The 23,729-nt window shown below is 40.8% G+C and overlaps 2 protein-coding genes across 2 annotated transcripts; both read left to right on the top strand.

Moving 5' to 3' along the window:
- The first annotated feature begins 730 nt into the window (after positions 1–730).
- LOC137246089 (armadillo repeat-containing protein 3) lies at positions 731–14,280 on the top strand. The gene is made up of 5 exons (XM_067777184.1): positions 731–1,925; positions 6,082–6,365; positions 13,014–13,246; positions 13,312–13,711; positions 13,771–14,280. The coding sequence occupies exons 1-5, from the start codon at positions 731–733 to the stop codon at positions 14,278–14,280; spliced, it is 2,622 nt and encodes an 873-aa protein (XP_067633285.1).
- A 6,869-nt stretch (positions 14,281–21,149) lies between these two features.
- On the top strand, positions 21,150–23,133 carry LOC137245010 (uncharacterized). Its single transcript, XM_067774977.1, has 4 exons — positions 21,150–21,408; positions 21,516–21,694; positions 21,776–22,558; positions 22,836–23,133. The coding sequence occupies exons 1-3, from the start codon at positions 21,345–21,347 to the stop codon at positions 22,079–22,081; spliced, it is 549 nt and encodes a 182-aa protein (XP_067631078.1). The 5' UTR covers positions 21,150–21,344; the 3' UTR covers positions 22,082–22,558; positions 22,836–23,133.
- Positions 23,134–23,729: the final 596 nt, after the last annotated feature.

The following is a 23,729-nucleotide window of genomic DNA, read 5'->3' as shown; positions in this document are numbered from 1 at the left end:
GGTTGCAAATAAGCGGAATTGCACTAAATTCGTTACAATATTATGTCTTTGTGAAACTTTTTTGGTCTTTATCTACTTAAGTGCTATTTAAAAAAAATGTTTTTACTTTAAGTTTTCATACATCTTTGCTATGAAATTGGCCTGTATTTTGGTTAATCTTGAGTCGATTTAGGTTATTATCGCTTGTGTCACCGATAAAAAACGTCTCAGGAGTGGAAAGTGCGGCTTACAGGAGGAAACGATTCAGCAGGTGCTGCGCTCATTGCGCTCTTTGAATTAAAATTGTTGCTATTAAGAGCGATGTAGCTTTAGAAAGCATTCAGTTTTCGGTAAGAGATCCGTGCTGCTTTTTGAAGGCGTTTTTCAGTTTTGTCGTCAAAAAACGTCTGGTAGCACTATGGACACATTCAGTCTAGGTGATTATGTTACGGACCGGCAAGTTTAATCAAAAGAAAAGATTTGGGAAGGTGCAGCAAAAGGTGACGTGCAACTCGATGCTTGATCTACGAGTACGACTGATTGCCTGCATGCTGTCGTGTTTTTACTTCAAATAAGTTCTTAACAAAAAAATCCATAATTCATGAAAAAAATCAAAAGAAATGTTTGATAAATAAGAAGAAAATAAAAATGTTCACAATATTTCAGGTGATCACAGCTTATTTTTGCAATTCGTTTTCAAGCCATACAAACTCAAAACACAAACGTTACTTTCGCCTGAAATTCGATAAACATGTCTTTACCAAAGAGTAAAAAGAAGAGCATCTACACAGCACGCGCTGAATACGCTGATCGTACAAAGAAGGAGAACGAATCGTTCAAGGAAGTTGTAGTGCCGATACAAGAAATTCAGACAGCGCTGCTGCTACTAAACTCTCAAGAAGACGCCGTGCTATTGACTGTATTCAAGAACATCACCGAGTATGCACGGAAGCAAGAGGAAAATATTGAAGAACTAAAGAAATTGAATCTGCTCGACACGCTGCTGAAGAAGAAACTCTTTATCGACTCGGAGGTGGTGATGATTAGACGCTTCGCTATGTATTTGGCCTGTGCGCTCATCGAGAGTATAAATGTGCTGCAGGATATGGAACCCGAAAAGACAAAGCAAATACTGCAGACATGCACGGATGCTTTTTTAAAGGAAGTTGATGACTTTGGTTTGGAATATTTAACGGTAGTAATCAATAAATGTCTCGACGATCCACAAGTTGCGCTCGAAATGCTTAATGAAAGCGAACTTCTGGAGAAATTCTTCTTAATTACCGCCAAAACTGAAAATCCTGACATACTTTGGCAATCCTTTGAGGCTATACACAAAATGTTGTTGCTACTCGATGGTCCCAGCATGCAGGCCTTCAGCACGCTACCCTCGTTTCCGATCGATCGTGTCCTCTGTGATATAACAAATGAATTTAAGGATATACGCAGCGCTGCGCTGAAAGTGATTAAAGATTTAGTTGTGGATACAAGCGAAGAGACCATATTCGCCGATGTCAGTCGTTGCGTTTATACGCTACAACAGCTAACTAAGCTTTTCTGTGATCATGCTACCACTGAACATGGTGTTGAGGCTATCGAAGCTTTGGCTACCGCAATGCGTACAGAGAAGATGACAAATCTCTTTTTCGAACATAATCTCTTTGATCGCATCATACAAAATGTGAACGAAAATATGCTAGAATATATGCCAAGTGTTACATGCAAAGTTATATGGATATTTGCTGAGAATGCTAAATACGAACAATACTTGACGCGCATCTTCGAGGCTAATGTAACAGATCTCTTACTCGACTGTCTATTGAAACCAGATCCTTTGGGACCAGCGTATTATGTTATAGCTGGTTTGAATCGCATGATGAAATGCTCGGATGCGGCTAATCGCATGTTGCAATTGTACGAAGCAGGCGTGGTGGAGCGATTAACGTGTGAGTATGAAACGAAAAACTCAAGTATAGGCAGTGGGATGACCTGGATTCATTTTGAGCCAAGTACTGCTACTCCGAATAAGCAGGGGTTTTGATATGTAGGTTGGGTAAGGTTTGGTTGAAGTGGTTGCTCCACGGAAAAGTAGGGAGGGCGCACTTCCGCTGGCCTATTTTGGTACCACTGCATGTGCTAGAGCTCTTCCTTCTATAAACATGTAGGAAATTTTGGCAACAAACCAATTTCGAAACACATTCCATCTCCTCTTTCCTCTTACAGCTCTAATAGAAATCATTCGTTAGAGTCCCACATAGGCCGTGTACTCCCATGAGAACCGATCAAACGACGTAGGAAGATGCGATTAAAATTGATTGGGAACCTAGTTCGGTTCTCGGAGCATTCGCGCCTTGGCAGCCTCGTCACTGGTAATGGATATAAATTTGAAACCGTGAAAAATTGCACCTATCTGGGAACCAACATTGACAGCGAAAACAATGCCAGCTTAGAAATCTATCAGAGAAAAACTCTTGCTAACAAGTGATTGGACTGCGAGGGCAATTGAAAAGTTAAGTCCTCTCTCGGCGATCAAAAATCACTCACTACAAGTCGCTCATCATACCAGTCCTGATGAATATCTCGGAATTATGGACGGAGTATGGGGAAGCTAAGATGATAAGACTTCTCCGGAAGGTTTATGGTTTTGTCCGTGATGCCTAATGGGGTGTAATGATGATCTGTATGAGTTTTACGCATATATGAAAATAGTGCAGCGAATGAAAACTCTAAGGCTAGCTCAAAGGCATCGTCATGAACTGCGAATAGACGAAAACACTCAGGCTTAAAATATATTCCAATGGACACCGCAGTTTGGAAGCCAGAAGCAGGTGGATGAAGGACTTGCCTCCATTGGTGCTCCCAATTGGCATGAATTATGGCGATGCAGGGATAGCTGGCGTAATTTTTTACGAAACAGCTAAAATCGCATAGCGGCTTAGTGGCCAATTAATAGTGATGATGAGTTCGGTTCACACTTATGTGGTGCCAATGTTGTCTGTACAACTCGCATGTGGGCTTAAGTAGTTAGTTCGTTAAGCGACTGTCTGCAACTGATTGCTACCATCGATGAATATTTTTTGTGAAGGGCTCAATCGTTACTTGCCACAGATGACGGATTCTCAGACAATCTGATGTAGGAATTGCTTTGTCAGAAAGCATAGTCATGAAAGGATCAGGAAATGTTGGGAAGGCGCGCACATTTGTCATCGTGTATGCCCTCTATGCTGTAATACTTGTCCAGACCCATAACTACCAAGAAATCCAAATTGATTCACTTATCTTCCCGCATGAACGAAGTGTTACTTTCCTTTGTCCTTAGTTCTAGATATTGACTCTTTCGTCCGCTTGCTGATAGTTTCTGTGGAGGAATATTTTTGGTATACGCTATCGTAGGTCCACCAATGTCTCATTGTCCTTGCAACGCATTCTTCCATTTTCCCTCGGAGATCCGCCAAAAGTGTACGTAGAGGGTAGTCTGATTCGCGAATATTTAATCTATTTATTTATTTAATCTTGAAATTGTTACATTTCTTACATACTAATTACAAATGTAGGCAAATACCAACTGACTTAACTGGTCATTAAGTAGCATTTTAAACCTATTTTCACAAAAGGAGAAATCCAAAACTGAAGATTTCGGAAGCAAATTAAACTCTTTAAGAGCTCCGACAACAGGAGCATTGGCAGCATAATTAGTCCTCGCCAGCCCCACATAAAATGTGGCATGATTCCTTAAACAAATATTAGGAATAACAAAGAAAATACGTTCAAGTAAAAAGGGGCAGTCCACCACCCCAGATATCAAATTAAAAATGAAAGTTAGAGATAAGAAGGTTCTCCTACAATTTAGTGTCTTAAGACCGATAAGCAAACATCTAGACTCATAAGCGGGAACCGGAAGTTCAAAATGAAGGGGTCGCAGAGCATACTTAATAAAGATTTTCTGAACTCTCTCCAATCGACTAATATGACAGGAATAATACGGACGCCAAATAAAAGCAGCATATTCTAGTTTAGAGCGTACCAGTGAAGTAAAGAGTGTCTTTAAAGTATACGGATCAGAGAAATCTGAACTGAAACGTCTGACAAAAGCCAGCATAGAGTACGACTTAGCTATGGTATAGTTAAGATGGCTATGAAAAGTAAACTTGGAATCAAAGACCACCCCAAGATCAGTGATTTTAGAAACAATGTCCAGTTGTGAGCCACCAATAAAATATGAAGTAGGGATAAGAGTACGGGACTTGGAATAGGAGACATGGGAGCATTTTTTTATTATTTAAGGGAAGCATATTTTTCTGACACCAAGCTACAACATTGTCAAGATCACTCTGAAGTTTCGTCGAGTCAGAGAAACACGTTATTTTGCTAAAAATCTTCATGTCATCAGCATACAAGAGAATTTTTGAATATTTAAAACAAGTAGTAATATCATTGATGAACATCACAAAAAGAATCGGACCCAATATACTTCCCTGAGGAACCCCAGAGAAGGCAATAAAAGAATACGAGGACACCCCATCAACTACAACTTCACATGATCTATTAGAAAGATACGATTTAATCCAATTTAAAAAATTTTAATGAAAGCCAAAACTTTGTAACTTTGATAACAAAATACGATGGTTAACTTTATCAAACGCTTTCGAAAAATCCGTATACACTGTGTCAACTTGGGCGCGGTTACTAAAGGCTTCAATGCAGTATTCGGAGAAAACTGCTAAATTAGGCCATCTCAGGCCATCTCTTCAGCTATTTCTCGCTCCCAATATTTGACGGCCCTAGAACTCCGAAAAGTGTAATTTTGGCATGCTTTAAGTAGGCCAACGAGGGTTGACACTTCCTTGAAGACTTTTTCCTGCAGCTGTACTAACCTGCGTAGGCCCCGCTTGGAAGATACTGTATGAGCCAGAAAGTCAATAACATTCTTTGACTTGCAGTTGCTATGAACAAACCCCATTTCCAGATTTCTTTTAAAATTTTGAGCGGTCCGTGTAGAGTGTAACCTTCCTACCGCTGTCGGTGGGCTAGTCAATTTTCCCTCGAAGGGTAATTGTTATACTGGAGTCGGAAAATGATCATGGGAGCGCTCTGAAAAATTGACTACCGTCTTTTGTTTTTTTTGGTTTTAATTGACACTGCATTCGCAAGCTCCGAATGGCAAGGTGCTTAAAAGAGCCCTTATACTGCCAGGTTGTCTACATTCACTTATTCAATTCCGTTATTTGCAGAAATGTAAATTTTTTGGTTTTTTATGGCACCACGCCAGGCACAAAATTATTAATATATATTTGAAAGTTCAATATATGGCTTGTTGCCATGTTCTCCACTATCCCGTTATGGGTAAAAGTCCCGTTCGTATATAAAACACGCTTGATTTTTATGGCGTCACGCCAGATATTCCGTTAGTTTATGTTATAATATCCCGTTACATTTTGTTTAGTATATAAAAATAAGGTTAGGTTTTTTATTGGCACCACTCCAGTTTTCAAATGTCACTGATTCCTATTAGGAGTGCATAAAACCGCCCTAACTCCAGGTCAGGGAGGCATTGCATCTCCTAACTCCGCCAAAACGCCCGAGGGAAGCAAATCAGCCAACCTTGAGGCCTATTTTACTTTTCCACTCAACGCAAAAAAGCCCGAAAAAATTGACGTTGAGTCGAGGATGACACCACACGTCCACTCACACGTAAAGACAAGACCGGAACGTGACTACCGTCTTGAATTTGTGTCGCTACTCCCTAAAGCTCAATTTGTTCATTCGCTAAGTAGCCAAATAACCAAATCCATTTCGTGAGACTACGCAAAATAGCTCTTGCAACTTTGATACTAGCTGCGACTTCAGTGAATAGTGATGAAGGTTGCTTATGCGCCTAGCGTTGGTGTCTTTCAGAGCACTCGAGACCAGCATCACAGATTCAAAAGCAAAAATATGCGGATGTCTCTTAACAGATTTCAAAACTCAATTCTCTGCTGGGATTAAGGCTCCAATATAACGCGGCCTCAGCAAGATAAGCGAGGCTGGTTCGAGACTTGCTGCTTTTTTGAGAACTCGCTGACAGATTTATTTTAATTCTTGATCTCCTTTCTTATTACTTAGATCTAATATCTCAACCAGCTATTGATATACGCACTCGCGAGCAAGCAGCCGACTTGATTAATAATCTGCTACGCTTCGCATTTCATCCAACCGCACAACAATTGTTGGGCGCAGAAATAACTCAAGTTTTGGGCAAAATCTTTGGACAGCAACAAACTGATCTCTCAGTTGATTTCCAACTTTCGTTACTTAATATCGTGGAGCAGTTGGCGCAAAATGATGAATATCGTGCTGCTTTAGCTCAAACGGATTTACTTGCTACGAATATCGCTCTAATGTTGAAGGTAAGCTCTCTCTCTCTCTGTTAATTAAATCCAGTCATTACCCGAAATGAGCACTACCCTGGAAATGAGCATTACTGGGTATATTTGAACGTTTCAGCAGTTAAAAGCGAAGGTGGCGCCGCACTCTTCCATTATGTCTAGGGGGTTTGGTATCGTAAACACTTCTACCAATGAAAAAATTTCGTATCATGGTTTGGATAGAATATCTTTTTTTTTTATGGTAACCGAGACAAACTGTTTAATACCACGATTTGATAGCTGGTACCACGCACGTACGAACTCTTGCAGAAAATTGTACAGATGGTCGGCGGTTTGGCGTCCTCCCGAAGGCAAGGGCTGATGTCACCACCACCATACCGGAAATACAATGAATATGACATAAAAATCAAATTTATTGCCGCGGCTCAAAATAAGGCCATATGTAATACTACATTCCAGCATAAAAAAAAACACACCAAGTTACTTGGATATATGCTGATGGAAGAACGTGGATTAGTTGACGGCAGGCATAGAACTAGTGTTTTGGATGTACGCACGGTTCGAAGTCTTTGTAGCAGCTAAAATGTGAGCACGCTATTTTGAAGGAAGAAAAGTGGGTACAGTAAGTCAAGTAAAGTCTGCTGTTGAAAAACTGCTCCCAAAACAGACAGCTGATGATCCATTCTCTCGGATCTTATAACTGCTCACTGAGCAATTTTTGACGTTACTATGTAACCGAGCAGTGGAAGAATATTTCTAACCCACTCCGTATCGGCGTTGCGAACACAATAGGTTTCCAGTGATCCTGGAAAAACAATTGGTACGGTGAGATATGTAACACTGCCTGGAAAATTGGGACAGGCAAAGCAAATGTGCGGTGTATAGTGTAAGGAAGCACTGTGGTGCCCGAAAGTTCTACTAAATATTTCATAACCGGGACAGATTCCTGTAATTATGATAATGACGGCCAGGTAATCGATGTACTAACTAGGCTTTAGTTTTGGAGAAAACACTTCTCAATGCTAGATAGCGAGAGAGATGACGAAAGTAATGAGTTAAAGATACTGCAGTATGGATGGCAGCCATATTGGTTTGTGTTTGAAAAAGACGTATCACTACCGGTAATTACCTCCTACGTCATGGATATCAGGTCATTTCCTTGCGCTTGTTGTTGTTATACACATGTGTTTACATACAGTTTGTTTACACTTCAACATGGCTGCTTTCCTTATGTCATTCATCCGGCGGATATTGCTTAGCTGCCAAATCTTTAGCTCTTTGGTTCATAAAATTTAATTGTGGTCTGATCCTGCGTACAAAGAACCTAATGTATGTTTGTTAAGGGCTGGCGAATGTGGCATTCGGAAATCTCAGTACACGGCTTAACACACCGTCAAAATGACTTTCCGGTTAAAGTCCCATTCGTCTCTGTCCCGTTAAAACCTTGGCAGGCCTTGGGGTACGTTCAAAGTCCGTCATCATTAAGTTGGTGGTGCAGGTTCGGTTGAGATCCTCCCGATTAATACTGATCTGGCTCTGAACGCAGTCTTCATGAGGGACTGCGTCAATTTTCACGTGGCCTCCCTGCCTTCGTATAGACACCCACGGGATCTATATAGGTAACAGCACACTCGGACCAAGATAGCGGCCTCAAGTGGGGACCCAATTAAATAAATGATGAGCAACAACAATACTAAAATAAAAAACCAAACACAGGAGAATGAAACGGCGTTCAACCCATTCGTAGGAAGGAAGCTACCTCGCTCTCCAGAAGGGCGTGGCCCATCGGCTGGGGGCCTTAACAATTCGTCGCAAGTGGTAACGAAACCCAAAGGAGCGGAGGCCGAAAGCAAGCAAGGAGCGTTGTCGCCGGGTGCTACACCGAAGCTTTGCAAAAAGAGCTCCAACAGCAAGGCTCAAATGGGCACACCAACATTAAGTAAGCTAATTAAGCAGGCGTCAGCTGCGTTAAATCAGCAAAACCCCCCTGGAGAAAAAAAGATGACCAAGCTAGGCAAATCGATTGAGGACTTGATGCAGTTCTTCATAGGGCGTAATAATATACACGCGGAAATCAAGCGCTTGGCCTCCGTAACAAAAGTGCTGTACATCGAGTCGACCCTAGAGGTAAAGAATTTAGAACATAAACTGCGTGCAAGCGAATGTGCCAAGGATAGAAAAAGACGGGAGAGTGGCAGTTAGCTAAAAAGAAGAGCAACGAAAAACTCTTAAGGCTAGGCTGGATGCAATCATCATTTTCAAGGCGGGGGATGCGACGTACGCCGAAATATTGCGTAAAGTGAGAAGATGCGACGAATTAAAATCCCTGGGTGATGACGTCAAAACGATTAGAAGAACAGCGAAAGGAGAGCTGTTACTAGAGCTAAAAAAATCGCAAGATGGGAAAACAAGCGCGTACCAAGCAGAAATTGAAGCGGTACTAAAGGACTCGGCTAAAGTTATAACAAAGTCCCAAATGGTCACAATACAGTGCAGAGATATCGATGAGATTACTACGCCCGAGGAGATTTGCAACGCCCTCCACCAGCAATGCAACATCAAACTTCCAGATGTGACTGCCATAAAAAGCATACGCACAGGGTACAGTGGTACGAAGTCGGCACTTATAAGCCTTACAGCGGATGATGCCAAGGCGGTTCTTAATACGCAAAAAATTCGGGTAGGATGGGTTTCCTGCGAATTAGAGAGCTCAAGCAAGAGAAACGCTATTATAGGTGCTGGGGCTACGGGCATATAGCTCAGAAATGTAAGGAGACTGAGACTAGCCTATGCAGGAAATGCGGCCAGGAAGGTCATAAGGCTGCAAATTGCGAGTACGCACCGAAATGCGCGCTATGTGGGGACAACATTCAGCAGGCAGTTTTAAATGCCCACAACGAGAGGGCAGCAAAATTACTCATGTGGGTATTGCAGCTCAATTTAAACCATTTCGAGGCAGCCCAAGAGCTATTATCCCAAACAGTCGTTGAAGGAGTATAGGACATAGTGGTACCTTCTGAACAATACAAAAATCGCCAGAAGCAGGGTTAGCACTCAGATTCGGTAGGGAAAGCCTCAATTTGAGCACCAGGGAAATTTATCCCACAGGAAAATATGACGCCAACGGTAGCAGGATTCACGTGGGCAAAAATCAACGGTATATACGTCTTCAGTTGCTATGCCTCTCCGAGCATGACCATCGCCGAGTTCGAAGACATGATACACGGGATCACCATAGAAGCACGAAGTAAACACCCGCTTTTAGTGTGTGGAGACTTCAATGCATGGTCAACTGTGTGGAGAAGTAGACGAACCAACGAAATAGGGATAGTTCTCCTCGAAAGCTTTACTTCTTTGAGGCTAGAACTCCTAAACGAACCAGGGATATATAGCTTCGACACAGGTACCAGACGATCCATTATAGATCTCACCTTCGCTAGCAGCGAAATAGCAAGATGAGCAAAATGGTCCAAAAGCAACGTCTACACACACAGCGACCATAAAGCTATTAGCGTAGAGCTACTTGAAACTCCACGAACGGTAGCAGCAAGACATCGACAAAGTAAGAAATGGAAACAGCACCTTTTCGACCCACAAATATTTGACATTATCTGGGAGGACGCCATAGTACGAGAATCGCATGCGGAAGACCAGTCGGTTCAAATCACTAAGTTGCTATGTATGGCATGTGATGCTGCCAGAAGTCCCGGAAAAGCACAGCGCACTCCGGTATATTGGTGGAATGACGAAATTGCGGAAGAGCGTAGAAAATGTCACAAAGCACGAAGAATAGCGCAGAGGGCACGCTCATCACCACGATATGCGGAGTTACACAGCACCTATGTCGCACAAAGAAAGGCACTTTAAAATGCCATAAAAAAGAGCAAGAAGTTATGCTTTAGGGAAGAGTTGCTGGTAACAAATCCCCAGGACCCGACGAAGTACCAAACATAGCCCTTAAAGCCGCGATCACAACTAGGGCTACATTATTTACTGATCTTTTTAATGCCTGTATGCAAGAAGGCGTTTTCCCTCGCCCGTGAAAACGACAAAGATTTGTCCTATTGCTGAAACGTGGTAAACAGCCGGACCAACCATCCTCATATAGGCCACTTTGTATGCTGGATTCCCTAGGGAATATTTTCGAGTGTATAATTAGTGAGCGCCTACAGCTGACTCTAGAAAGACCAGGTGGCTTATCGAATGGTCAATATGGATTTCGCAAATCAAGATCCACCGTAGATGCAATACAAACAATCGTCAATATAGCTAGAGAAGCTATCTCTGGAAGCCAAAATAAAAGGAAGTTCTGTGCACTGATTATGTTGGACATCAAGAACGCTTTTAACACTGCGAACTGGATGCAAATAATGGCAGCGGTGCAAAGCTTCGGCATACGAGCTTACTTACGCAGAATAATAGGTAGCTATCTTAAAGACAGAGTACTTCTTTTTGACACGGATCTAGGAGCAAAAGAGTACAAAATCACTGGAGGCGTCCCACAGGGATCTGTTCTCGGTCCAATGCTTTGGAATGTAATGTATGACGGGGTGCTAAAGATTGATCTACCAGAAAACACGCAAATTGTGGGATATGCTGATGATATTGCAGTGGTAGTAGTGGCCAAGAAACTGGACCTGCTTCAAGCATTATGTAATGACGCCGTAGCAAGAATAAAGGAATGGCTGGCCAATACGGGACTGGAGTTGGCTAGCCAAAAGACGGAAGTGGTATTAGTAAGCTCAAAACGGTCGGCGAACGAGTTAGTCTTAACTGTCGGGGATCATCAAATCACTTCAAAGGATTCCTTAAAATACTTAGGAGTGCACATTGACTCTAAGTTAACTTTCAAAGAGTACTTCAGAGCGGTGGGGAAGAAAATTACCAAAGTTAATGGAGCACTTATGCGATTAATGCCTAAGATTGGTGGTCCGAGCGAAGCTACACGTCAGCTATTGTCCACAGTAACCAGCGCAATAATACTATACGCAGCACCAGTGTGGTATGGATCTAAACAGTCCCATAAAAAATATATATTAGCAACGTACCGACTTGCTTCTTTAAGAATAGCAAGTGCTTATCGAACGGTGCCCGACTGCGCGATCCTGGTTCTAACCCGGAAAATCCCAGTGGACTTACTGGCAAGCGAACTGGCCGATCTGTATAACACTAATATCGAGCGACCATCTGAAGAAGACAAGAAAAGAGCAAGGACACAAACAATAGCTAAGTGGCAAGAATGGTGTGAGGCCTCGAGTAAAGGGCGTTAGACTTGCATGCTAGTTTGGAACGTAGCTCAATGGAATGAGCGGAAGTACGGCGGACTAAACTACCATCTCACGCAGATAATGAGTGGACATGGCGTTTCAAAGAGTACTTATGGAAGCGTAGGATAGAGGAAGATCCTCATTGTCCAATGTGTACCACGGAGTTAGAAAACGCAAAACACGTTATGTTCCACTGCCCCCGTTTCCACGAGGAAAGACTCGCCTTGCATGGAGTCTTTGGGGAGCAACCTACCACGAGAAATTTAGTATCACATATGTGCAACAGGAAAGAGTGCTGGACTGCAGTGAGAAAAATGGCATTTATAGTAATGACACTCCTGATGGATGCTGAGAGGGAGCGCAGAGAAATGCGCATGCGAAGCAGTGGCGACTAAATGGACACTCAGGGCAAATAGCGGGAACCTGGACGCAGGGACAACAGTAGGCTCTTAAAAAATGAGAAATATGGAACGCCACCCTGAAGTAATGCGAAAGTGGTGCCGGGGTGGGCGACGGTTCCAAAACGGGGCTGTGTTTTAGTCTACGGACACACGGTTGCTGCGACGGCAGCAATTATGGTGCATTAGGCATTTTTCAGCCTCCCCGCAAAAAAAAAAAAAAGAACCTAATAGAACATTTGACTGCCTATCGTATTGTGCGAAAGACCGAGATCCATAGTCGCCGAACTGGATGGATCTTATCACATTAGCTTCCAACCTGTTACTCTATCTACTATCAAGCAGATTTTTACATAAGATCTTCGAGAAAACGCATGATAGAAGAATCGATAGGGCGAAAGCAACAGTTCATATGGTGCAAGAATCGGTGAGGAGCTCTACGGGTCACTCACCAAGCATTGACCTTAACAATATCGACGTAAGTTCCGTCGTCGGAGGATTTGATAGAGAGGACAAGGCTAAGTACTTTTTGCTATCAAATATAAAATCTGCGCATTCGTGGCTCGGCAGCGCTTTACTGCTGATTGTGTGGGACTTCCTGCCAGCCTAGAAATCAAGCGGAGAATTACCCATACCTAAAATTGCTATTTTAGGCAATAGAAAAGCTCTGGCGACTATCAAAAATTACGCTTTATAGCCCAAATACTTCGCAAGCTAGCTCATATTATATGAATGCAAGAAGAACGGATTCCTATTTTGATGCAGAGGCTGGGAGGGATCTCTACTGAGTTGGAAGGCACAGGTGCAAAATGACTTTATTCCTCTTGTTGCTCCCACCTGCCGTCGGATAGCGCGATGCAGGGAGAGTTAGCGGGACTTGTTGCGCATTGGCCAAAATCGCCTAGCTGATTAAGTGCCTATCAATGATGATGATTTTGTGATTGTTTTCTGCTCATGCCTGACCAATGTTTTCGGAATGAATTATTTGTCTTAATTTTTTCTAGAACTCCTTTGCCACTGCTATATTGGTGAACAATATATTTCGTTGTCTCTGCACGCTGGTCGAAGAGGAGCCGGTGCGTGCAGCTCTTCTAACCCACTACATTGCTGCATCCATGAAGCGTGGACTCAAATCACTCTCCAACTTAGTAAAAACCTCAGTCACAAATTTTATTATGCAAACAACACGTTTTCCTGAAATGGTACACGAATATATCGAGATGGGCGTGCTGGAAGTGTGAGTCACAAGTATCTAGACTTAGCTCCTCATGTTAATAATAAAAAAAATTTCTTTCTTTTTAGTCTCATTCTGAATCAAAAACTTGCACATTGCGTCTCGACTTGGGGTCCCGCCATTGAAGCTATACTCTCTAAATGCCCCAGTCTCAAATTTTGCATACGCAATCATCTTGGCTTCACTGATAGCACCGCAGGCAATGATTTTCTAGTTTCGAAGAAGAAATTCGACGATTTTCGAGTCTTCCAGAATATACTCAAAGAAGAAGTTTCACCGTTACATCCAATTTTAGTGGTCAACTTCGAACGTTTCGTCAATCCACCAGAGCTCGTTATTGAAGTACCAATCGAATGTTTTCCCATTGAAGAACGGCAAGGCATATCTACGGAGATCTGGTGCTATTGTCGCAAACCGGGCGATAAAGAGCTACCGCGCATATTAGATCATTTAAATAACGAACTTGATGTGGGTATCACTTCGCTTCTACTTTTTTTTTCATTTTTAAAAATATATTTCTACTATAGAGATATGGTATTTTAGAGAATCCTGCAAAAATGAGTCGCTGCATCGATTTCGATAATTTGGCAAAACGCGCTAAAGTCATAGCCGATGTGGTGGAAGCTGCTCTTGGCAATAATTTGAAACGTCTCGATCTCAATACCTCCGAAGAGTGGGCGCAACACACAGTCCAGTGTCATTTGAATGATATTGCCAAAATGTTGCATTGTAATTTTATTCCTATGGGTATGATTCGAAGTGGCTGTCAATTTGAGCGCGCTATTCTCTTTAAGGTTCTGGCCGATCAAATTGGTTTGCCATGCACCTTACAACGTGCTGTTGATGGACGTTTACTATTCAATGAGGTTCCATTACCAGTCGAGATTGAACAAGATATACATTGTGATAATAGGACAATGAAATTTATGCCTTGGCGTATGCTACGCCCAACGCATATTGTCGATTTGATGTTTAATGTAGGCGAATTGTATCCGATACAAAGTCGTCAAGCGCTACAGTATTTGAGGTTGTACTAGGAGATATTGATTTGGAAGTTTAGAAGGAGCCTTACATTTTAAACATATATGTATATCTGTTTATATTTTTATAATAAACCCTGAAACCTTGGATGGAAATGTATATAGCTTAGGCGGGATTTGGCCTGCATGTCCCTAAGATACAATTTTTTTATCATCATGACTGCTTAGTGAGTCGATGGCACTTTTGCATATCCCTTCAAAGTCACTAGACCAAAGTTTGGTGAGAAAATTTGCTCAGTCAAAAATAACAATGAAGCGTTCTCCTTTTCGTGCACTAATACTCGAATATTGGCGGCCACCGTGGTGTGATGGTAGCGTGCTCCACCTACCACACCGTATGCCCTGGGTTCACACCCCGGGCAAAGTAATATCAAAATTTTGGAAATAAGGTTTTTCAATTAGAAGAAAATATTTCTAAGCGGGGTCGCCCCTCGGCAGTGTTTGGCAAGCGCTCCGGGTGTATTTGTGCCATGAAAAGCACTCGGTGAAAACTCATCTGCCTTGCAGATTCCGTTCGGAGTCGGCATAAAACATGTATGTCCCATCCGGCCAATTTGTAGGGAAAATCAAGAGGAGCACGACGCAAATTGGAAGAGAAGCTCGGCCTTAGATCTCTTTGGAGGTTATCGCGCCTTACATTTATTTATTTATTTAGTACTCGAATATTTGCGCGTTTGCGAACATATCGACAATAGCCTTTTCCGTAAGTCCGAGTATACATAAGTATTTTGCATTGTGTTTTTTGCATTGTGCTTTAAAGATTGAGCTCTGTTGAGTTTCAACCAGCCAACGATGTTACCTCTAGATAAATTGTCGCCCTTGCAACTTGCCCTTAGACGACAGCGAACACTTACAACGACGTGATATGCTATCTTAAAGATCGCGTACTATTAACAGTACCTCCATGAAAGTCTCATGCGTAGCAATACAAGGATTAATTATGGGCCCGTATCAACAATGGAACTTAATGCCCTTAACGTTTAGGTCGTTTCGCAAAAAGTCACGCCAGTTAACCTTGTTTCGAAATAGCGAACGCTAATCGAGAGCAAAAATGGGGGTCAGGTCTTCCTCCATGTGCCTCTCCAAACCGCGGTGTAGATTATATCTTGGCCGGAGCGCCTTCGTCCAGTCATATTACATGACCTAGCCAGCAAAGCCTTTGGGCTTTTATCCGCTGCTTTATCTTCAAATCTGCATAAAGCTTATAGAGCTCATCATTATACCTCCTTTGATACTCTCCGTCAGCATCACGGACAAGACCATACATTTCCAGATAATTGTTCTTCCGAAAACTCCAAGAGCAATTTAGTCTTCTCTCAGCACCGTCCATGATTCTAAGCCATACATCAAGATCAAGGTATGATGAGCGATTTATAGAGCGCGACTTTTGTTCGTAGAGCTCTCTCTACTTTACTTTTAATGATGGCTCGCAGACAGATGAAGTACTTCACATTCTGGAATTGATATCCGTCAATAGTGACTTCGTGTTGTCCTCATTCACCACAAGACCTGGTTTGTTTCTACCGTAGTCCGGAGAAGGCGGAACTCACGGCGCCTTTGTTAAGACCAATGATTTATAATACATTTCACCATCACGATTTAAGTAGTTTTGCTGCTAGAGCTATTTTCTTTAGGTTTCTGAAAATGGCACGCATGGGATTCGCCTTGTCTGAAGCTACGTTTTGGTTTTTAATGGCTCAGGGAGGTCCTTTGCAATCATTAGAGGGCTGCTGGTGTTGCTGCACGTGCTGAGGGAGCATTGTTGCATTTGAAGGGAAAAAATTCAGGCAGCATAAAACAATATCCTTTCGAGCAGTCAAAGGCTGCTTTGAGATTGACAATATGGAAGTGAGTGTCGAGGATCTTATAGTGAGTCATCTTTGGGATCATGCATCTCGTGAATATCTGGTCGATAGTAGATTCGTCAGGTCGGTAGCCGCACTGATAAGGTCCAATAAGTTCGTTGATTTTATGGGCAGAGATTGATACATGCTTTTTACCAACTCTTCGCCTCCGTGTTTGAACAGCTTGGTGGGTATACCATCGAACATGTTTTCCGTCATCAGCGATTAGAGCATCGGGTTAGTCTTCTCCCACGCTAACTAGCAATGAGTAGAAGTGCTCACTCCACAACTTAATCACACTGTTCATCAGTTATCAGATCGTCATTAGCATTCCTTAAGGAATCTGCCACGTTTTTGAAACGTTCCGTTGCACGTTTTTTTTTTTAAATAGGCGTCCTTCTTCGTGTCACGATGACGCTCAAATGTAGCGTGGATTTCCGCACCTGTACGCCAGCGTGCTCTATTGACAGTGTCCTTTTTGGGATACTGAGAGATACCTCATCATACCAGCTGGTTTTGCGGGCTCGTTGTTTACCTATGGTTCCAGCAGCGTCTATACGTAATGAGAAAGAAATATTATTGCTCGGGTAGTGTTACGCGTGCTCGTTCCAAAGTTAACACTGAGGGACAAACGTTTTATTTCGATTAGTACTTTTTCCAGTAACTTGAGAAGCATCATTGTAACCGTGGATGGCCAATTAAGACATTTTATTTATCTCCCCTGAAAGCTTCGTTGTGAAAGTGAAACTAGATGACCAAAGGTTCTTCGGGTTTTTCATTTACCACATGCTGGATAGCTCTGATACTGAGCGATAAGCGAAGGCTATCTTGAGTGTCTCATATCAACTATACTTGTTTGGATGCCTTTTCAGTAGCATTTTGAATTTTAGCCTCTTGTGTCAGTCGAGGGCCCAGTAGTTGACGAAATAGTTGGTACCTTCTTCTGCATGCTTCTTCTGTGGTTTGTGGCGTAATGACGACGGCAATTCCGTTTACATATCAGACTAAAAATTAAGCCCGGTTTATAATAGGTGTGCCTGACTCGCTAGTCATTTGTGTACTCGTACCAAAAACCAAATTCATTTTAATTCTAAACGATAAGTTAGGGTCATCGCGACTAACACATCGAGACTGTTTGAAAGTTTATTGGACAAAGTAATTCCCTCATAAGTTATTTTCAAAGCAAATAGGTTTAATTATACTCAGCTGAGCAGAGCTCACAGAGTATATTAATTTTGTTTGCATAACGGTATAAACTAATCGAGATATATATAATAGACTTCTATATATCAAAATGATCTGGGCGAAAAAAAATCATTTATCCATGTCCGTCCGTCCGTCTGTCCGTGAACACGATAACTTGATTAAATTTTGAGGTATCTTAATGAAATTTGGTACGTAAGTTCCTGGGCACTCATCGCCCATTCATCGCTATTTAAAATGAACGAAATCGGACTATAACCACGCCCACTTTTTCGCTATTGAAAATTTCGAAAAAGTGTGATAATTCATTACCAGAGACGGATAAAGCGATGAAACTTGGTAGGTGGGTTGACCTTATGACGCAGAATAGAAAATTAGTAAAATTTTGGACAATGGGCGTGGCACCGCCCATTTTTAAAAGAAGATAATTTAAAAGTTTTGCAAGCTGTAATTTGGCAGCTGAGTATGTATGGTTACACCCGAACTTAGCGTTCCTTACTTGTTTTTCTCTGGATCATGGTACAATTACCAGGTAGAAGCATTATCGAAAATGCAACCCTCCCGTGTATTTTGTTGTTGCCGATTGTACATAAACTGTCAATCGTTCTTTCAGTTTCTTCTGTCAAAAGTGATGGAAGAAGAAAAATGTCACATGTAATTTTCGTCAACAAAGCCAAAACAAAAAAAGAAAAAAGTTGGTTGCTGATGAAGCTGGAGGAAAAAGGCATTTTAAATGGAAAATAAAGGTAATTAGCTGATTTTTAAATGATATATATTTAATTTATTGTTATTATTTATTTACATATAGCAGCTGAATCACTTCTTCAACGTTTCCAGCGCATCAACTCTTGGTAATTCTATACGATCGACAGCATGACACTGATAATATGCGTCCATAAATATCGAGAGAGGTGTTAAAAGACGCGCATTGACCCCGGCAAAAATAATCAGAAGGCGGAGGTAAAATATTTTGTGTTGGACAAGAGATATTTGCAAAAGAAGTTGAAAATTTTCAATTGAAAATTTTCATGTTGGCGTTGTAATGTTGATGATATTGTACCGACAAAAAAAATTGTGGACATAAGTGTTTTGCGCCTATATAGTTTTGGTCTCCAAACCGGTGCTGGACCCACCCAGATTAATTTTTTATAAGCGCGGCCGAAGGCCGCCACCGCAAAAATACTATGGATCTCACCCCGGTCTCGAAGCACTCCGGGGTCATTTTTCGGTTTTTTGGGAATATCTTTTGAACGAGCTAAAATTTTTCTTTTCCGCCTTCGGATTATTGTTATTGGATTTGGTGCTGCATGTTATCTTGCACTCAAAGAAATGGAATATGATAAGAAATTTATAGATTTTCTGTTGAAACGTTTATATGATCGCATCACTTCAAGTTATCACATGGTATATGTAATGGTGATCCAGAGCAAAGGTATAGTGGTTTATTAAATTTATCATTACTTATGGCCTTAAAAGATGTGGCGTTGTCTAGTGCCTCAGCATGTACTTCTGCATCACTGGAACCTACGTGCGATTGGAACTGATGAGGATTTGGCACGTAGTTCAATAAGGTATACGAGTTTACCGTACTGAATTGTTTAGTTAATTTGAAAGTAATTTATTGTTAAATTTTTATAGATTTGGTATTGGTTGTTTTACCACCATTGAAGAGGTTGATTATATTACCGATACCTGCATCAAACATGTCGAACGTTTACGTGAAATGTCTCCATTATGGGAGATGGTGCTAGAACCAATTGATTTGAAAAATATCCAATGGTCGCAACATTAATTTTGTTTATGATATATAAATAAGGGACCGTTTTGTATTGTATGCATCTTTTATTGTATGTATTTATATTCCAAAGCAGTTTAATGTAAAGTGAGATACAACTTTTTTGGAATTATATTGTTCCTACTTTATCTGCCTAAGGTCGTTATTTTGTATTATTGAAATTATATTGGGAAATGCTATTGCTAAATGGTTTTTTGTAGTGGACCTTATTTTCAATACATGTATGTATGAGTGCTAACGTTACTCTCTCCAAGAGATGTTGAAAATTTGGGATGAGATTGTATATAAAATGCTGAGTTAATAGTATGTTCATGAATAAGTACTGATTTATTTTAAAATTTCATGTATTTTGTAAAGTAAAAATTAAGTAATTTAGTAACCTAATAAATATCGAAGATACATATATACATAATAACGTTTAACGTTGGAAACTCGTCGTGTCGGTATTTGAGGTGCAGATTTCTTTGAAGAATATGTACTCCATGTCTTTAGATGTAATCTTTTTTAATTAAAAAAAGCACGGTTGTGTTGGATACTAGTTCGGTTGTAGTACTGACTTCAATTACGGTTCCGGGTTTTCCTTCTGGCTCTAGCCAGGAGGCTTTTGTAGCAATTTCGGCTTTATGTTGGATCTGGTATCGGTACCTGCTACGGTAAAATTTCGGCTTGTGTGCTGCAGCTGTTCCGTGCGAAGTATTGACCTTTCGCTCCAACGGTGTCACTTAAAAAAAGCGAACATATAGAAGGGACTTTATTGTTCATCCTTCGTCCTTCCTTCATGGTGCAGCGGCGAAAGTATTGTCCGATATTTTGGTAGATAACTGTAGGAATGACCGTTGGGGACGATGAGACAACTTCCGTTTTTTTACAAACTTTTGATTAGCACTGCTAAGTCACATAAAATTATTTTATATTTTTTATCTTACAACGTTCGGGAAACAATATTTACATCAAGGACGGTAAATATAGCGATGGATTGGAGTTGGACATCAAATTTACTCTCTGAGCTCCCACAATAAGGTCACAGGCCTGAAAATGGAGCGGAAAAGTTAAGCCATTTTAGGGAAGCTAACGCCACAAGCTTTTCCCAATTTTTCTTTTTCCTTGATCTTGCGGGGTAATTCTTTACTTTAGCTCACAACTGCAAAAACTCGTGCAAAAATATCGGGAGGTGTCAAAAATATGCGTTTTGGACTCAGGACGACGAATCCGAAAGCGAAAATTAAAAACTTTATTTCTGTCAAAAAATATTCCCAAAAAACTAAAAAATGGCACCGGACCGCTCCGAAACGGGGGGTGGAATCCATAGTATTTTTGCGCAGTCTAGTTGAGGGGTCGACTGCAAATACGCTACCAAAAATATCGAGAGAGGTGTCAAACGACGCGTCTTGACATCAGTATTAATAATCCGAAGGCGGAAAATAAAAATTTTAATTCGTTCAAAAGATATTAACGAAAAACCAAAAAAAGACCCGCCGGTACCTCCGAAACCGGGGGTGGGATCCATAGTAATTTTGCGCAGAACACCTTTCTGCGTTGGCGGCCTTCGGCCGCGCTTATAAAAAATGACCATGGGAGACCAAATATGTATCCACGCAAAACACTTTTACCCACAGTTTTTTTTGTGGGTACTCAACACCATCAAAACCACACAGCCACATGAAAATTTTCAACTTTGTAAATATATCTGGAAAGAAATAAAATTTTCAATTTCCGTTTTCGGCTTCGTGGTCCTGGGTCCACAGCGCGTCTTTTGACACCTCTCCCGAGTTTTAGTAGTTGTGAGCTAAAGTAAAGGATTACCTAATAAATTTTCACATCAAAAGTAAATAAACAAAAAATGTAAACATAAACAAAGTTTGACATTTTATGACCACCTTCGAATGAAAAAACATGTAAAATGCAACTCTGATGCTTTTACCTGGATTTATTTACCCACCTTTGACAATAATCTGACACTGAAGCCTTTGTTAACTACAGCACAAATATTTCCCGACTGCTACGCATGTCCTCTTCGCCATTGTCCTTTCCTTTGACATTTGTACGTATGTTACCCTTAATTTCATGTGCTGCAGCTGGTTGTAGTTGTCATTGGATGATTAAATAATAAAAAAAAAGAGGCCAAGGAGAAATTTTATCTTTCTAAAAAATAGTGTGGTTTTTAAAAGGATAACTCGAATTTCGTAGATATATTCGAAAACTTATGAAATCGCACAAAGATGTTACACAAACAACAATTAGCAATATACTTACTTTATTTCACTTTGAACGCTCTGCACTTAGGTAAGTGTAAAACAAGCTCCTGCACAAAGGCTCAAGGAGAGCTACGAAGACAAAAAAATCAATAAATTGCATTTGAAACGTTTGTGCTGTGGTTTCTATTCTTGCAGCTGACGGACAATCCATTTCGAATACGGTGCATCGCACCCAAGCAGCAACGGAGCGTATCAATGATCTTTCGTGCTACGAATGTGATACCATGGATCATGGTGAGGCGTGCATCGATGTACTACAACACAATATTACCAATTTCATACGTAAATGCAAGGGTGAGGAGTTTATTTGTATGGTGAGTACGGCTGGAAGGCGACAATGCTACTGGGAACTAAATCAAGTAATTTATATAACTTCCTTTTTTATTCGTATTCAGGTGAAACGTTTTTCCTACACCACCAGCACAGAAAACTCCACAAGCGCGCCAAAAATGTGGTCACTGGATCGTCGCTGTGCTGTGTCCTGTGAGGCGGGCTGCATTGTGATAGGCGAAAGAACAAAATTGTATGCTTGTACTTCTTGCTGTGAAAAGTCTCTTTGCAATACTGGACGTGGACGGGGGATAAGTACATTTCGGAGAATAGAGACTGGTATTGGTACACTGTGGTGTTGTGTGGCAGTTGGTGTGATAATGTTGAGATTGTTGGTGATACGGTGGAACTTGTCGCTGGCGGAGGTGTAATGCTTGAGGAGAAGATATAACGAAGATGTGAAAGAAGAAAACGAAAAAGTGGAATAAGTGAATAAGTGACGGTAGAGGAAGAAGCAGAGGGAGCAAGAAGTTGAATAGTAATAAGAAGTAGAAGAAGAAGAAAATAAAAAAGAAGAAGACGAAGAAAAGGGAGAAGAAGTAAAGGAAAAGAAGGATAAGCACAAGAAGAAGAGAGGAAGAAGTAGAAGTAGATGATTTTTAAAGATGAAGGACAAGAAGAAAAAACAGAACATGAAAAATAAGAAGCAAACAGGAAAAAGGGGGAAAAAAATAGGGGCAGCAAGAACAAGAAAAAGAAGAGAACGAAATGAAAAAGAAGTAACAGAAAAGGAGGTAGAACAACTCGAGAACAAAAGTAAAGAATACTGAGAAAATGAAGAACAACTAAAGAGAAAATGAAGAAAAAAGAAAAAAAACGAAAATGACGGTGACAGACGATATATGTAAGTACAAGACCATGGTTCAACTATATACAGGTTGGCTCATCTGTAAAGCAACAAAATATGTCTGTTCAAATTGTCAAAATCTGTGTATTGGTGTTGGTGCGAATGGTATGGAATGGAAACATAAAACTTAGCAGTTTTTGTATGTGTAAATAAAATGTTGCCAATGTGTTGGTTTCATTTTGAGTTTGCCATCTCCTTTTGACAATCCCTTCGACCATGCAATGACATAAATAAAAGCAGCTGATGAGATGAGCCAACCTGTACATAATTGAACCAAGGTACAAGACACTCGCGAAAGAATGAAAGGCGAAAACGCATCCGAAGAGAAACCGAGACGTAGAGAAACAGTGACTACGAAAAGCATAGAGAAGTAGAGTCTGTTTAAACTTTCCGGCCCAGGAGAGTGAAGACTTACCGACATGAAGATAGATACGAAGAGATAAGCGAAGACGAAAATGGAGATGAGTATTAACAAAACGACAAAAGAAAAACAAGCATAAAAAGAGCTAGATCAACCAAAATAAATATACGAAACCTTTATAAATCCGAGGTGTTGATCCGAAAACCGAAAAAGGGGAACAACAAGTATGAGGAAGACCTAGGCAGAAACGAAAACCTTGATGAAAAATAAGACAAATTTAAATATGCAGACGAATACATAAACGGAAGCAAAGATGCTGATAAAGACGAATGATTTTAAGAACTGAAGACGGAGCGAGTTTATAACATTGTTTGGTCCATCACGTGTAAAATATCGAGGTCCGCACCGTAGATGTATACGATGTTGATTAGGATTACGAAGACTACTTGCTATAGACTACAGATATTTAGTGCTTAGGTCATATATGTACGTAGATTTAGGCATACTAAATTTTGTAAAATTGAGCGGTGCCAATGGTGTTTCTTTTGGGTATACTTTGGGTTCAGGTTTTATTTTGCGTGTAGATCGTGAAGTTTTGGTACCATGCGGGAAATATTTTGTGATAATTTTATGTCTACATAGGAAATAATTATGGGAAATTTTTTTGAATCAGTGGACTATTTCCACATTTTGCATACTGTCGGGATCATATCCAGACCATTTCGGGTTAAGTTTGTTATTATCTCGCGATCTTTTTTTTCCCGGATTGTTTATGAAACTATTTTGTGACAATTTTCGAAAATATTCGGTA

The sequence above is a fragment of the Eurosta solidaginis genome, chromosome 3, assembly GCF_040869045.1.
Source record: "Eurosta solidaginis isolate ZX-2024a chromosome 3, ASM4086904v1, whole genome shotgun sequence".
Classification (NCBI taxonomy): Eukaryota; Metazoa; Arthropoda; class Insecta; order Diptera; family Tephritidae; genus Eurosta; species Eurosta solidaginis.
This window is presented reverse-complemented; position numbering and strand designations above follow the sequence as displayed.